Here is a 14,375-nt window from a genome sequence, read left to right as displayed (position 1 = left end):
TGTAATATTTTTATTAAAAAAAATAAAATAATTTGTGTATAAATTTGTCTGGCTAATATTTATGAGCTACATAAAAAAAGTAGAAAACATTCAGACATAAGTGCTGTTTGAATAATTATTGTCAGTGCATGATTTGAAAGAAAGACCATTTAGGTTAAATGTAAATAAAGTTGCACAAAATAGGCTTTATGAAACCTGTACATACTGTAAATACTGGCTGTACGCCGTAGCTACTTCCCCATGTTTTATTTAGACATCGCCCCTAGTGGACGGCGCCAGTACTGCAACGTGCTCCTCAACCCCTGTGTGATCAACAAGCAGCCTAGTGAAATGTTACGCTGGTTGGCTAAACCGCCACACAGAAGCAAAATGGCCGATAGTAAACTAACAGATCATACAGCGTCTGTCAGTCACCTAGGGGTTGCCTGTGTCTTGTTTACAGCCTGAAAACCACAGTCGAGTGCAAAAGGATAGCAGGCTTTCAGCAATTCTCTTTACATTAACGTTTCGGCGATGTCATTTCTTATCCAACTTAGCCTTGAAAGCCTCGAAGAACAAGCTCGCTAAGCTAGCTTACCTTGCTAGCCGAAGGTCTGCGAGCAGTTGTTTTTTTTTTTTTTTTTTGCACAGACGCACTTTAATTCCGATGTGATTCCCGAGGTAAGTCCATTTTTGCGTGAATATAATCGTAAGGTTTTAACGTTTTTGTGCTCTTTGTCGCGGGTACGCAAACAATTTGGCTCTGTCCGAATAGCTGCGACTGCGTTGCAACACCGGAGAGCGTCACATTAGTGTATGGTAAATATAGATAAGTTATGAACATATGTGCGCATATATATGGCTTACATTGTCTTTGTAGTCGGTGTGCGTTGTGTGTATTCCACGTATAAGTTCGGCAAAATGGGTGTACTGCTTGTGAGTAACGGGTTTATGGACATGACGTGCGGGCTGGATCTGTCGAGTGCTGAACGGCAGGCACCTTGCTGTCTGACGGTCATGACCCCCTCAACACCCCCGGCTCTTCCGGTCATTGCATCCGAGCTGCAGGCGCTCTTGGTCGGCTAGCCTCAGCTGTCCGGCTAGTGTCCTTAGCTTATTTTGATGTTGGAATGGAATATAACTATATGACTGGTATATGACTGTAAAACGCGTATGGAAAACCAGAAGGCATGACAGCTGTTTTGCTAACGTTAGATGAGATACAGGTGTGGAAGTGATAATGGCACGTGACAGGTTATGTAAATACAGTATTCAAAACGACCCTTTATGTTTATAAACATAAACATATACATTTCCCGAATACCTGTCACGTAACATTCTGAGGTATACATTAGATCCTCACTGCTACACATCACTCTGGCATTGTCCTTCGATTTCAGATCAACATTTGCAGTAAAACTGACTGTTACGCATTGATTGCGTCCGGACCTAATCTCTTTAATTGCTATTTCCACAAAGGAAGCTAAATACATAGATGTATAATCCCATTTTTTATTTTATTTTTTCTAATTAAAGGCATTTTAAATAATAAAATATATAAATATTCACCACTCATGAATGATGATAATCAATAGGAGAACAGATTTACATTGTGGCCTTACTATCCTTGATAGTAACCTTAGTTTTATTATTCGTTGTTAGTATCAACATTTCAGTTTCTTTGCTTTTTACAGTGTTTTTCATGTTTCTTTATTTAATTTCTACAATAAAAATGTCTGAGATGACATTTCTCCAAGGCTGCGACTACACAATCCACATTGCTCGCCTGTTGTTATTCCATTAACGACTCACCATCATATATTAACTTGTGTTCACCTCGCTGTTAATTTACGTCTTACACTTCTTACACTTGCGTCTACAAATGAAACAGAGAAAAAGCACAAATGTGCAGTTTTTTCCACATAAGAAAATCAAAATGCACTAATTGCTGGGATAGTCTCCAGCATACCCTAGTGAGGATAAGCGGCATACAAAACGGATGGATGGATGGCACTAATTTGCTGGGATGGACTGAACATTGAGTCATTCGATTTGTCTGTGGTGTGCTTCCTTCACAGACAGGAGAATCAGGGAAGGGAACAGCAGTTAATGGAAGACAAAAAAAAGAAGAAAGACGATAAAAAGAAAAAGGAAACCTCTCAGAAGGTCAGCACAGACGTGGTACCGTGAACAATAACACGTCTAATGCGCTAATTATTTACTGTTTGAGCCAAAAACAATCATTTTGACAGCTGACCCATTTGCTTGCTGTTTTTTTTTTTTAGGTGGCAGAGCAGAAAATCAACGGTAAATTTAACCTTTTCGGAATGTATTTATCATTTATCATTTTTCATTATTATTTTATTATTGTGGCGGATGCAAGTGTAAAAAAACGACCATAAATAATTGACTCCTGTTAATTTTCCAGTGCCAGAATCATCCAAGCCGTCTGGTTCACAGCAACTCTCCACCCCAGCCTCAGCCTCCCCCAACCCTGGCCCTAGCGCCCCGTCCTCCCCCAGTCCCGGTGCCACTGGGCTTTCTGCACCTGTTCCTCCTGGTGGCGGGAACAATGCAAAGCAGCGGACTGCTGTGGCCAACGGACAGCCCTCCTCCCCTTCTGGAAACCAGAGCGCCCAGCAGCCGCGATACATGTCCAGAGAGGTTCCACCCAGATTTCGCTGCCAGCAGGACCATAAAGTGCTACTGAAGAGGGGGCAGCCGCCACTGTCCTCCATGCTGCTTGGGGGAGGCGGGGGAGACGATGGCACTGGTGGGGCCGGGGTCGCGGGTGGCTGGGGAGCCGCACCACCCTTTTCCGGCCAAGACACAGAAAACTCCAATGCAATCGCAGACGCGGGTACGTTCAAGTGCAAACATTAGCTTTGCTGTACTGTAGCGCTAACGTCTGCTAATCCACGTTATATTTGTCTTCGTCTAGAGTCAAACCTGGGTTCATCCTCTCCTTCACCAACCGACACGTCATCCTCATGCGTGACCGGTCTCTTGTCGTCTTCATCTTCTACCACTTCAGCTTATGCAAATTCCACATGGGGGGCGGGATCTCTCAGCCTGTCCCCCTCTCAGGGTTGTGACAAGATCATTGTGGATGGGACTGATCTGGACAACTGGCCTAGCATCCGAGGCTCAGCCAAATTGAGTTCTGATGGATCCGAAGGCGGGACGCAGGAGCAAGACCACCCTGGTAACAAAAACAGTAGTGCCTCATGTAGTGAAAGAAACATCCAGCAGAGAGGAGGAGGAGCCGTCGGAGGGGCGGGAAAAGAGGACAGTCCCCCCCGACCGTGTTCTTCTCCTTCTTCCTCCTCTTCATCACAAAATGAATGTGTTCCGCCAGGAGGTGGCATATGGAGCTCTTCCACCACCTCTCAGGTGGAGGCAGGATTTGGGTCAGCAGCATTTTGTAATTCCAAAGTCTCCAGTCTGCTTCCCGGGCCTGAAGAGAGTCCCGCGGATAGCAGCAGCAGTCTCCCTGGTGCCATTTTAAACCCCAATGTGAACCCCTCCGCCTGGCCAGCGCTGGTGCAGGGGGAGGCATCGACTTCGACAACTTGCAGCCGTCCTCCGCACTTGTCCTCGTTTCCCGTCGGCACCGAGCTCACAGAGACCGCAAAAGTCGACGTGACCGGAGAACCGCAGGAGTCCTTGGAAAACCCAAGCCGGGAGCTCAGTTCAGGTGGAGGACCACAGGAAGCGGGACCAGGACCAAAAAAAGATGTCGACGAGAGGGATGCGGAGTCTATCATCAAAGGAGAAGGGAATGGGAATAACGCTGGCTCTTTGTCTTCCTCCGGTGCCTCTTCCTCATGGAGATCTTTACCTGCTGTGTCCTCTGCCCACAGAACAGGTGCCTCGGAGGAAGATCAGTGGGGAGGAGGAGAGACTCAAGCCCACGGGCAGGAAGGCAATCTGTGGGGCTTTGGTAACCAGGGTGACAATACAGGGTGTGGAAGAGGAAGAGGTGATGTTGGCTCCGACATCCAAACGGTATCTCAGGGAGTGTGGGAAGACAGGAGTTCGGAAACGGAGTGTGGCGACGTAGCCGAATGTGTAAGTTCAAGTAACTTAGCAATAGCAAGCGGACAAGGAGGAGGTGGCGGCAACAGTGGGGGTGGAGCCTGCGAAGGTGGCGGAGGCGGTGCCTTGCCGGACTCTGCTTCACCAAAGTTTGCAACTATGGAAAATGCTTGGGACAATCAGAAAGCGCTAGAAAGTGGCGATGGGGTAGAGCAACAAGAAGAAGGCCCTGGAGGCGAAGGACCTTCCTCCTCCAATGGAGATGGAGCTGAAAGTGGTGGCGAAGGGAGTGCTAGTGGGCGGGGCAAGACGGATGGAGTCCAGTCTGTGCTCCACCACTCGCAGCAGACCTCCAACGCTGAAGTGGCCTTACTCGGCATGCTCAATCGATCCGACCTGGATCCCAGGGTTCTGTCTAACACGGGATGGGGACAGACGCAGATTCGTCAGAATGTGGCCTGGGATCTGGCCACAGGAGCGGGAAACAGACATGAAAAAAGTTCCTCTTCCGCGTTCTCATCGGGAACAATGAACACCGATAGTCGCAGTTCCGGGTACATGTCCAATTCCAGGGCGGTTACTAATGATCAGTCTGCCAGCAGCCACACTGACAGCATGAACTCTGGTCCTGCTTCGGGGAGGGACTCATGGGATGGCGGTTCTTCACATGCCACTTGTAGTCCTCCCATGTCGGATGGCATGACACACAAGCCGGGAATGCCTGCTATGGATGAGAGTAAAGGAAAGGCAGGTCGCGGTTGGGGTGATCTTCCACCTGACAATCAGGGCAAAGGATGGACTGAAGAACGCTGCTGGGGGGACCACAGGGGAGGGAACTGGAGAGATAATGTGGAACATAGCAGCGGGTGGACAGTCGGTCCGGAAGACAAAGGGACAGGTGGATGGAAGGGAGCCGAAAGGGGGACGGTCGGTGGTTGGGAAGGAGACTGGGTCCAGAATGATTGCAAACCCGGTGGTGGGTGGGGAGACGGGCGAAGCAGATCTTCTTGGGGTAACCTGGATGAAGGCGGATCTCAACGGGGGGGTTGGGGAGGCGGAGACTCATCCAAGTCCCACCAGGACTGGGGGAGTTCCAAGCACACAGCAGCGCAGACACCAAACAGCCAAGTGGCAACAATAAAAAACCCAAATCAGCAGCACCAATCACAGGGCCATCACCCGCCCGGGGGAAACGCCCAAGGAGGCTGGGAGAGCCGGTCTAATGTTGTAGGGGGTGGTCCACCATCCAAGACTCAAAACCAAAGTCCAGGCTGGATCTCTGGCCCAATTCCACAGATTTCTGGGGATGACTCCATCGAGCCCAGCGGCTGGGATGAGCCCACGACTCAGCCAATCAGTCGCAAAATGGAAATTGATGATGGAACTTCAGCCTGGGGCGATCCTACCCTTTACAGTGGCAAAAATGTCAACTTGTGGGACAAAAACAGTGCTCCGCCCGGTGAAAGCCACAGTCCGCAGGCCCCGACGCTGTCTGTGCAGCAGCAGCCGCCCAGACGACAGCAGGCTTTTCAACACAGGGACGCCAACTCCGGAAGTGCAGCAGTTGGTAAGCGTTAGTTGTTAAATTCCATTAAATACGCTTATGTTGAGCCGAATGACACCCATGTACCTTGTTAATTATGAAACCCGCAGGTCCGGGCATGTGGGGTGGGGCAACACAATCTGTCGATAATGGCACAGCTACTTGGAACCAAGCATCAGATCCAGCTGCAGGATGGGGAGACGCAGAGGACCCTGGCAAAAGATCCGGCTGGGGGAACCTGTCCCCCAGCCCTGGTAATCCAGGTAACTTGTGTGGCTTCTGATTGTCGTTGCTGGGGTTACTTATCTTTCATCTTTACAAAAGATGTTTTATAGCTTTTGGAGGAGTAACATCCACAAAATGTATTCATGGTGATGAAAAAACAAAAAAACAATAACATTCCTTCATGAAGATTTGTAAAACAAGATGTCACTTGTGTCTGCAATGTTTGGTTTATGACAACTTTACACATCTACTGCTAATATGAGGCACGGTAGTCTGTCCTGTTAATTATGCTAGTAATCTGCCAAGCAACTTTTTTTTTTAACATTGTACCTGAACATTGTATCAAAGGCACCAAGTCGATGGAAACCTGGGGGGGAAAGGGAGAGGGCTCAATGGCAGCCTCCCGCCATCCCAGCTGGGAGGAGGAAGACGATAGTGGGCCCGGGGTCTGGAATAGCACCGGCTCCCAAGGAAGTAGTTCCTCCTTCAACTCCGTAGGCTGGAGTCATGGAGGCAGGAGAGGCAACATCAAGGTTAGTCAAACTCCGACTCGTACAAAATAATAACAAATAAATAAAACTGCCTGATATTTTGAATTTTAGTAGTTTGTGGCCCATCGCCTATTTTGTTTTGCAGGCATTGAAATGTTACTGACTATCACGCTGAAAGTAATGTTTACGTTTCTTCCCAAAGGGGGGAACTGGAGACAGCTGGATGAACCCGATGTCACGGCAGTTTTCAAACATGGGTCTTCTGGTAATGTTTTTATTGTTAAAAATCAGCAATTGATGCAATTTACGCTCATAGCGAAGCATATTTGATGTTCATCTGATCTAATTGATGGCATTAAAACTGACTATAAGTGATGCATGAACCACTATAGCAGTTTTATACGGTCCACTACCGTTCCAAATGTGTCCCAATCTCAAGTAAATTTCTCCTCATTCTTGCTTTGCTCCACTGTTAGGGTGACGACCCGAGCTTAGATAAGAAGATGGACGGCGACAAGAGGGGGATGGCTGACTACAATGGGGAGATGAGGAGAGGCGGAAGAGGCGGAGGAGGTTACCGAATGCCTAATTCCAAAGACTTGAGTCCCGTTGACATGGGCGCCTATGGTGAAAAGGTGTGTTCCCCGTCCAGCACCCGCTGCCGACCGCCAAATGGTCGCCATTCAGTGGAGACTTTACAACACAGAGATGCAAATCGGACCATAAAAGCATAGCTATTGATGCGTGGTCTCCATTCTGCCTTGCCCTCAGATGGGTAGCCATGGAATGTATGTTGGCAGTGGTGGAGGGATGCCTCAGCCGCGGGGGATTCACCAGCCTAGCGTGCATCCTATGAACCCCTCTCAGGGGCTACGTGCTCAAGTGCCTCATCCATTCCTGTCTGCTCAGGTTCTACATGTTTAGTACTATATGTAGAGTATACTGTGTGTATAAACCATCTTGTGGCCTGGCAGTTGACGGGTTTTTATATGAATTTCCTTTCTATTCTCTAGTTATGGCTTTTCAAATGAAGTCGGGAAGAGTACATGTGGCATAAATGTTTCCCCATATTCAAGAGAAGCCACGTGATTCCTCAAACGCTTTTGTCTCTCTTGTTGTCACCTACAGGTGCCGGGTCCAATGCTGAAGCAGATGCCGTCTCCTGGTGGCAGCATGGTTGGGGGAGTAGGAGGTCTCGCTTCTGTCGGGGGGGCCGGGGGTGTCGGTGGAGGAGTGTTCTCTCAGATTTCCCCGCAACAATTAGCGGTGCTCAGTAACCTCTACCCCCACGTGCAGCAGTTCCATCTGGTACGTGTCTAAATTTCAGATTTGGAAATGTTGTGACTCATTTATGAATCTAAATTTAGAAAAAAGGGTGCCTCCAATGAGTCAGTCGGTTCACAGACTAAATGCATAGACTCGCAAATACAGTATACTGGTGCGTTGATGGTCGATGTTGTCATGCACGCTGCTGACCAAATAAATCTTTCAATTACTTGGCACCTTCCCTCCTCTTAAGCCATCTTCAAATTCATTGCATCAATGTTTCCCGTACATAAAATATGTTTACCACAACCTAGTTTTTTTTTTTTTGCCCCGTTTGCAAACACAGGCTTGTCAGCTCTTGCTACAACAACAGCAGCAGCAGCAGCAGCAGCAGCTACTGCAAAACCAGCGGAAGTTCCCCCAGCCACAGCCGCTACGACAACAGCCAGACCCACAGCAGGTAAGCATACCTCACTCTTATGTTTATGAAATCATGAATCACCGCAGCAACACGGTCTCAGTCACAACACAGACAATTATGATTGGCAAGGTTTACACACGACACTGTATTTTGAAATTGAAGTGCGAGTGAGTTCCGTTCCTATGACCGCGGTGTAAGCTGGAACTGAGCACGGGAGTAACGGGAATAATAATTACAGTATTAATAATAACCATTCGTAACAGCAAGACTATTATTACTAAACATCCAATTCACTCTGATGGTGATTTCTCTGCTTGTTTCTTAGCTGGCAAGGATCGTGGCCATCCTGCAGCAGCAAAGACACCAACACGGTGGAGCAGCGGGAGGGACCTCAAAGTTGTCTCCCTCTCACCGTGGAGGAGGTCTGGCTAACCAGCCAATGGTTGACTCCTTTCCACATCCTGGAGTGGGTGGCCCCGTATCAGACCTCCATTCTAAAATGCAAGGGATGTACTCCGGTGAGTACAAAAATATTAGCTATTATATGTGTCATTTGTTTTTGTCTCTTTAATGTGGGCTCTCAAATGATTCAAGTCTTCAGTTTTCAAATTAATCTTGATTAGTCACCTTTTCCACTGTGTGAGAAATATGCACATTTATGATATTTATATATATTTTATGAAGAAAATGTATTTGCCTCACGCTAGTCTCTTTAATAGCAGCACAATCACAGCCAGGAAGTGTTGCGTTCAAAGACACCACATGACAAATTTTTTATGATTATTGAGATGGCTTTAACATCGTTCCCCATCCCCAATAATAGAAGTACTCCGATATGCCAGTCCTCGTTGACCTGAACATTGGTGTTTGAATGGTCCATCTTGTCAGGGTTAGCCCCAGGCGGTAACATGTCAGGGTTGGAACTCGGAGGTCCCATGATGGGGGGCATGAAGGACATGGGAGGACAGCAGTCCCGCTTCAAATGGATGATGGAGGGACATTCCCCGGCTCCATCTCCTCCTGACTCCAGCCTTCTCAAGAATGGTAGGTCAGCAGATGGTTTGTCACCGAATTTTGGTTTTTACCTCACCCTCGTGTTCAGTGTATCGTAATGAACCCGGTTTTGAATCACAGTCATATGAATGTACAGTATTTGCTATTATCTTTCGCTGACTGAAAGGTGAGTGGAGGCTCACTTTATTCCCGGTTTATTTCTCTTTTTAGGCTCCACAGAAAACTGGCAGCGCACCCCCGGGAGTAAATTGGGGAACAAACCGTCCACATCCAGCTGGCCACCAGGTGATTGTTTCACAACTTCTAATCTCCATACAGTACAGATCAGAACCAGTGAAGGAATGAAATGGGACCCATTTTAGCGTAGTTGCAATTAGAATGCGTGCATAGTCATTTCATTAACGAGATCTCTCCTGATACAAGTCAATCCTGACAGCCAGCACTCAAGATAAGAGTGTAAATGATCCACAGAGTCAGAGAAATTGCAGTAATACGACCCAGTACAAGGGATGGCACAATCAGGCCAGAGGAATCACGCTTGGAGTCCAACACAGCAGGAATACGCCCTGAGACACCGTTTCAAATGCTGAGGAAGCGTTTGCAGTTAACTTGCTGATTCCGGTGAACGCCAGTAGTTTACAATATTGAACTTTTTCACAAAAGTAGACACTTTCACTCATTGTAAATAAACTACTGCAATAAATTATTAGTATGCAAAATATATAGATTTTTTTTTTTTTATTGGACACGATGCAGACTAGTTTACAGCATCACCTCTGTGGAAGCCAGTAGTTGTACCTAAAGTGATGTTTCTATTGGTTTTTGTCAATGATATGTAATGTTTCTGTTCTTTGATGACAGAGTTCCAGCCGGGTGTGCCCTGGAACGGAATCCAGAATAGTGGCGATCCAGAATCTGACCCCTACATGACCCCCAGTGGTGTTCTCGGCTCCCCTGGACCTCCGACACTCGCTGATTCCGACCATCAGTTATTACGAGACAACATAGGTACCGTATGTGACCGAGTACCCAGTAATTCTAAGAGCTCAGTAGGTCTTTGTTGCCAGGCATGCTAGATATATTCATGTTTTAATTCTGTAAAAAAAAGTAGATTAAAATGTCTTACATTTTTAATGCCATCAGTCACTAAAGCGTGGATGAAAGTCTTCACCTTTAATGGATGCTTTACACTAGAATCAGCCCTTCCCTACGATTCAGTAAGATTAGAGTTTTGTAAGAACTTTATTTTCATCTTTCCCCTGCACACAATGGTGCCATTTATATCTTTGGAGACGAATCAAATCAATTTATGATTTCAGTCATGTTATGTTGTTGTATTTTAAACTTGCCATCATGGAACGCCTGTAGACATTATAATAACAATCCTCAAATCATTGCTTTAACCAGGGCCAAATCCTGCCCTCAACACCTCGCTGCCTTCACCCGGTGCCTGGCCCTACAGTGCCTCAGACAGCCCGCTCAGCAAAGCACACAGTACAGGTATCGCCTTCTGGCCTTCACAATATTAATATTGCTTCAGGGCCTTCATGTGCTTTTGGTCTGTAAAGTTATTATTTCTGTACAAGTTATGCGCTAAAAAGATGCCAAAGAATTGACTTTGGCTTTCTTTACTCGCACTTCTGTGGTTTGTTTATCAAAGCTTCATTTCCCCCCGCTTTCCCCCCACCGACCCGTTTCCTCTCCAGGAAAGTACTCCGAATACAAGCCCAGTTGGCCCCCAGAGCCCATCGGACAAAACAAGTCGTGGAAGGCCAATCGCAACAGTTCACAGCTGCCACGCCCCCCTCCCGGCCTAACCAATCAGAAACAGGGCACACCTTCTCCTTGGGGAAGCGTAGGCCCGCGGATAGCCCGGGGTTGGGGAGGGGGTGGAATGAATCAAGACTCCAGATTCGGGCCAGGTACTGTGTAATTTGACTCGGGGCCCGTTTTCGGTACCATGGAAGCCACTTGAACCGTGACATTCCGTCTTTGTAGGCACAGCTTGGAGCGATGGTATGGCATCAAGAGCCAGTTCCTGGTTGCTGCTAAGCAACCTGACACCTCAGGTAAGGAGAGAACACACATAGGGACCAAGTGACTGATAAGAGACGATGGAATGGAACTGATAGAGGACATGAACAGAACTGCTACCCAGACATATTAACCAGTACAAAGTCTTGTTTTTAGGTTCCAGATCATTTTTTGGATTCTAATAACCCTACTATGCGCTTGTGTTCATCCTTCTTCCCCCTGCAGATTGATGGCTCTACACTTAAGACTATCTGCATGCAGCATGGTCCCCTGCTCACCTTCCACCTTGGCCTTACCCAGGGCAGCGCTCTGATTCGCTACAGTAGTCGTCACGAGGCAGCCAAGGCCCAGGGTGCACTGCACATGTATGTCAATCTACAACACCGACACAATCCCTGATCCCCATTGCCGCTGCGCGCTTCCAATTTTAGTATGTATTTTAAAATATTGTGCTGTTTTGTGGTCGAATACGGACTATTATTAGTTTAAAAAATTAAGCATATTTTCGAAAATGTTACATATTTTTGCCTAAATGAAGCATTTTCAAGCATAACTGTCTAAATGAACTAAAATAGAAATATAAAGCTTTCCGAAGAATCATTCAAAAACCCTGTCAGGGGTCACTAGGTGTCATTATTGTTACTGTAATGTTCGGTGAGACACACAAGCACCAGACTTGATCGCAGGGTTTGAATTATCCCAAAACAAGCACAATAATCCCGAACACGGGTTACTGTTGCGACAATAACCACACCGAGTTAAAATTCAACTCTTTGTGTCCGCCCCCCACCTTTACCGTATTAAATTAAATCATCAGATGCTAAGATTAGGATTAGGATTAATGCCTTACCATTCACGAAGAACCATGGTCATTTATGGCGTAGCAACTGATTTGCCGTGTGGCTTCTCCTTTCCTTGAAGGTGCGTGCTGGGCAACACCACCATCTTGGCAGAGTTCCTGAGTGAGGAGGAAGTGGCTCACTATTTTGCACATTGCCAGGCCGCGGGTGCCGATGGGACGGGCACAGGAAAGGCGGCAGCCGCCGGCTCCTCCGGGACGGGCACCGCTATGACCCAAAGCGGGGCCAGCTCTCCAAGAGGCGAGGGGGCGGCAGTGAGCACAACCTCGGGTGGAGACGGCGTCGGCGGCGTCGGGGGGGAAAGCGGGACAGGGGGTCAGAGCGGCGTGATGCCCCCGGGCTCTGGCTGGCAGAGCCTCGACGGTACAGGTAGCTGTTCGGAAGCCTCCTCGGCCCAAGGACCCGGGCTGGGGATTTTTTCCCAGTGGAGCACTAATGGAGCAGGAGGAGTAGGGGGGGCAGAACCCGGGAGGTCTGGACTTTGGGGCGGCATGTCGGCGGGATACCACGGCAGCAGCCTGTGGGGGGCGCCGCAAATGGAGGAAAGGCAACAAATGGACAGCCCCGCTGCTTTGTTGCCGGGCGATTTGCTGGGCGGGGGGGCCGATTCCATCTAAAAGAGCCTTCTCCTTTTTGCAGGTGTGGACACACTGATACTGCATACACTGGGATTACACCTTGTACTCACTATAGCACACCGACACATTGACATGATATGCATATATTAATGTTCCACACACGTGCATACACACAGACATTGTTTGCATATCATTGTGCTCACGCGTAAAGAAGAAATGTGAGACGTGCTTACACACATTCTTGTGGCCAGACTTAAGCTATTATATAACTAAACGCAGGGACTGTTAGATGTATACAGCCTTTTTTTTTTTCCACAGATGAAGATTTCAACTGCTTAGACTTGAAACCTGAATGAGAATGAAAAAGTCGGGCGGGTCTGAAAGACTCGACTAGACCGCGATGTGCTTAGTAAAATAAGACTTTTGCACAGATTTACATTCACACACCAAAAGCGGACAAGCCTTTTGACAGACGGGCACTGTACACAGCATTACCTTCATTGTATAAGAATACCTAAAACTACTACATGTGACAAGTGCAGTTTGTATTCACGCACCCGGGACGAGTTTGGGGGGGGGGCGGTCTGAGGGCAGTGACATTAATCCAAACACATGCAATCAGCTCTGATTAACAGAACTGCATCTTACTTACTGTGTATGTCAAATTTTGGTTTTTTTTTCCAGTTTCTATGTAAGGCTTTAATTTTTGAAACAGTGAAAAATAATGAAAATGTAATTTTTTTTGTTTTCAAAATGCTGACCTCCTACTGTTTTATCTCGCGCACTCTTTGTTATTATCTCTTAAATATGTTTGTTACTGTTGCAGTGCTAAATGTTCAATTGAGGCGTTGTTGCATTTCTCCATGTGTGGGTACTGTGTCCAGTATCATTCACACTATATGGACATGTGTATGAGTGGGACTGAGACCAAGTACGTGGATTCAACCACCACTGTGTGCGTGTGCATGTTACTACCTGTCAGAAATGCAGGCCAGGCTGCTTACTATACAGAAGGTCTATACAAATTGTTTTGTGTGTTCATTATACCTGCTGAATATGTTAAGAATATGGCACTAATGCTTTTTTCTCTTACTAGAAGTTGTTTGTTTTTGTAGTGGAGTTATCTTTTTATTGTCCAACTTGCAATAATTAAAAAAAAAAACAAGAACATTTTAATGACACAAGCGGATAAAGGCATAAGCGTTGGAAAACCTGGAAATGCCAAAATCTTATCAAACTGTGTTGGAGCGGGTGGGAGGGGTGGGCTGGGTTGTTTACAACTGCAGAAAAAGAGTTACCATATGTTTTTAATGTTCTGGTGTTGTGTATTGTTTTAAATTAAGACAGGCTTTCACACTCCTGTTCAGTGTTTTTGTTTTGAAAATTTTACAAAGGAAAATTTTATTTAAATGAGAACAAGATTAATAAAGATGAAAGTATTGGCTTGTAAATGTGCGTTGTAGTCATTTTTTTTTGCCTCTTCCTGACCTTTTGTCCAAACTTTTTCCAGTGATACATGAATAATGCTAAAACCGGTCCAATTCAAAGATGTATGACTAAAACATCCATATCACAGGTAGCAGAAAATGTATTTTTAGCATGTCCACAGGGCCACTAAAAAACAAACTGTGGGCCATTTTGGCCCTTGGGCCGCACTTTGGTCACCCGTGTTGAAATGATGTGCGCTACATAAAGCATGTCATAAACCTGTGTGTTTATCATGCCGGCGACATCACAGTGCGGGGAAAGCCTTTATGAGATGTTCATGGATGAAGCAATCTCGCTCCATCTGTCGCTAGCTGGTCGCTATCTGTCACTAGCTAGCCAAACCAATCCTATTTAGCGCCTGCGTCATCCGAGTGTAAGCCACTGCTTACTTTATGAAAAGTATTCACCCCTCTAATCAGGACATGGGAAATGTTGGAT

At 46.7% G+C, this 14,375-nt stretch overlaps 1 protein-coding gene across 1 annotated transcript; it reads left to right on the top strand.

The window, feature by feature from the left end:
* The first annotated feature begins 322 nt into the window (after positions 1-322).
* Positions 323-13,614, top strand: LOC131103473 (trinucleotide repeat-containing gene 6B protein-like). The gene is made up of 21 exons (XM_058049777.2): positions 323-660; positions 2,058-2,145; positions 2,265-2,286; positions 2,408-2,839; positions 2,921-5,584; positions 5,671-5,823; positions 6,134-6,318; positions 6,479-6,541; positions 6,753-6,911; positions 7,048-7,185; positions 7,405-7,584; positions 7,889-8,002; positions 8,289-8,481; positions 8,852-9,007; positions 9,188-9,262; positions 9,839-9,985; positions 10,385-10,477; positions 10,684-10,899; positions 10,976-11,046; positions 11,237-11,376; positions 11,933-13,614. Exons 2-21 carry the CDS (start codon positions 2,089-2,091, stop codon positions 12,486-12,488), a joined length of 5,814 nt encoding a protein of 1,937 aa, XP_057905760.2. The 5' UTR covers positions 323-660; positions 2,058-2,088; the 3' UTR covers positions 12,489-13,614.
* The last annotated feature ends 761 nt before the right edge of the window (positions 13,615-14,375 follow it).

This window comes from Doryrhamphus excisus, linkage group LG16 (genome assembly GCF_037039965.1).
Source record: "Doryrhamphus excisus strain RoL-2023G ecotype Guam linkage group LG16, RoL_Dexc_Guam_v1.1, whole genome shotgun sequence".
NCBI lineage: Eukaryota > Metazoa > Chordata > Actinopteri > Syngnathiformes > Syngnathidae > Doryrhamphus > Doryrhamphus excisus.
This window is presented reverse-complemented; position numbering and strand designations above follow the sequence as displayed.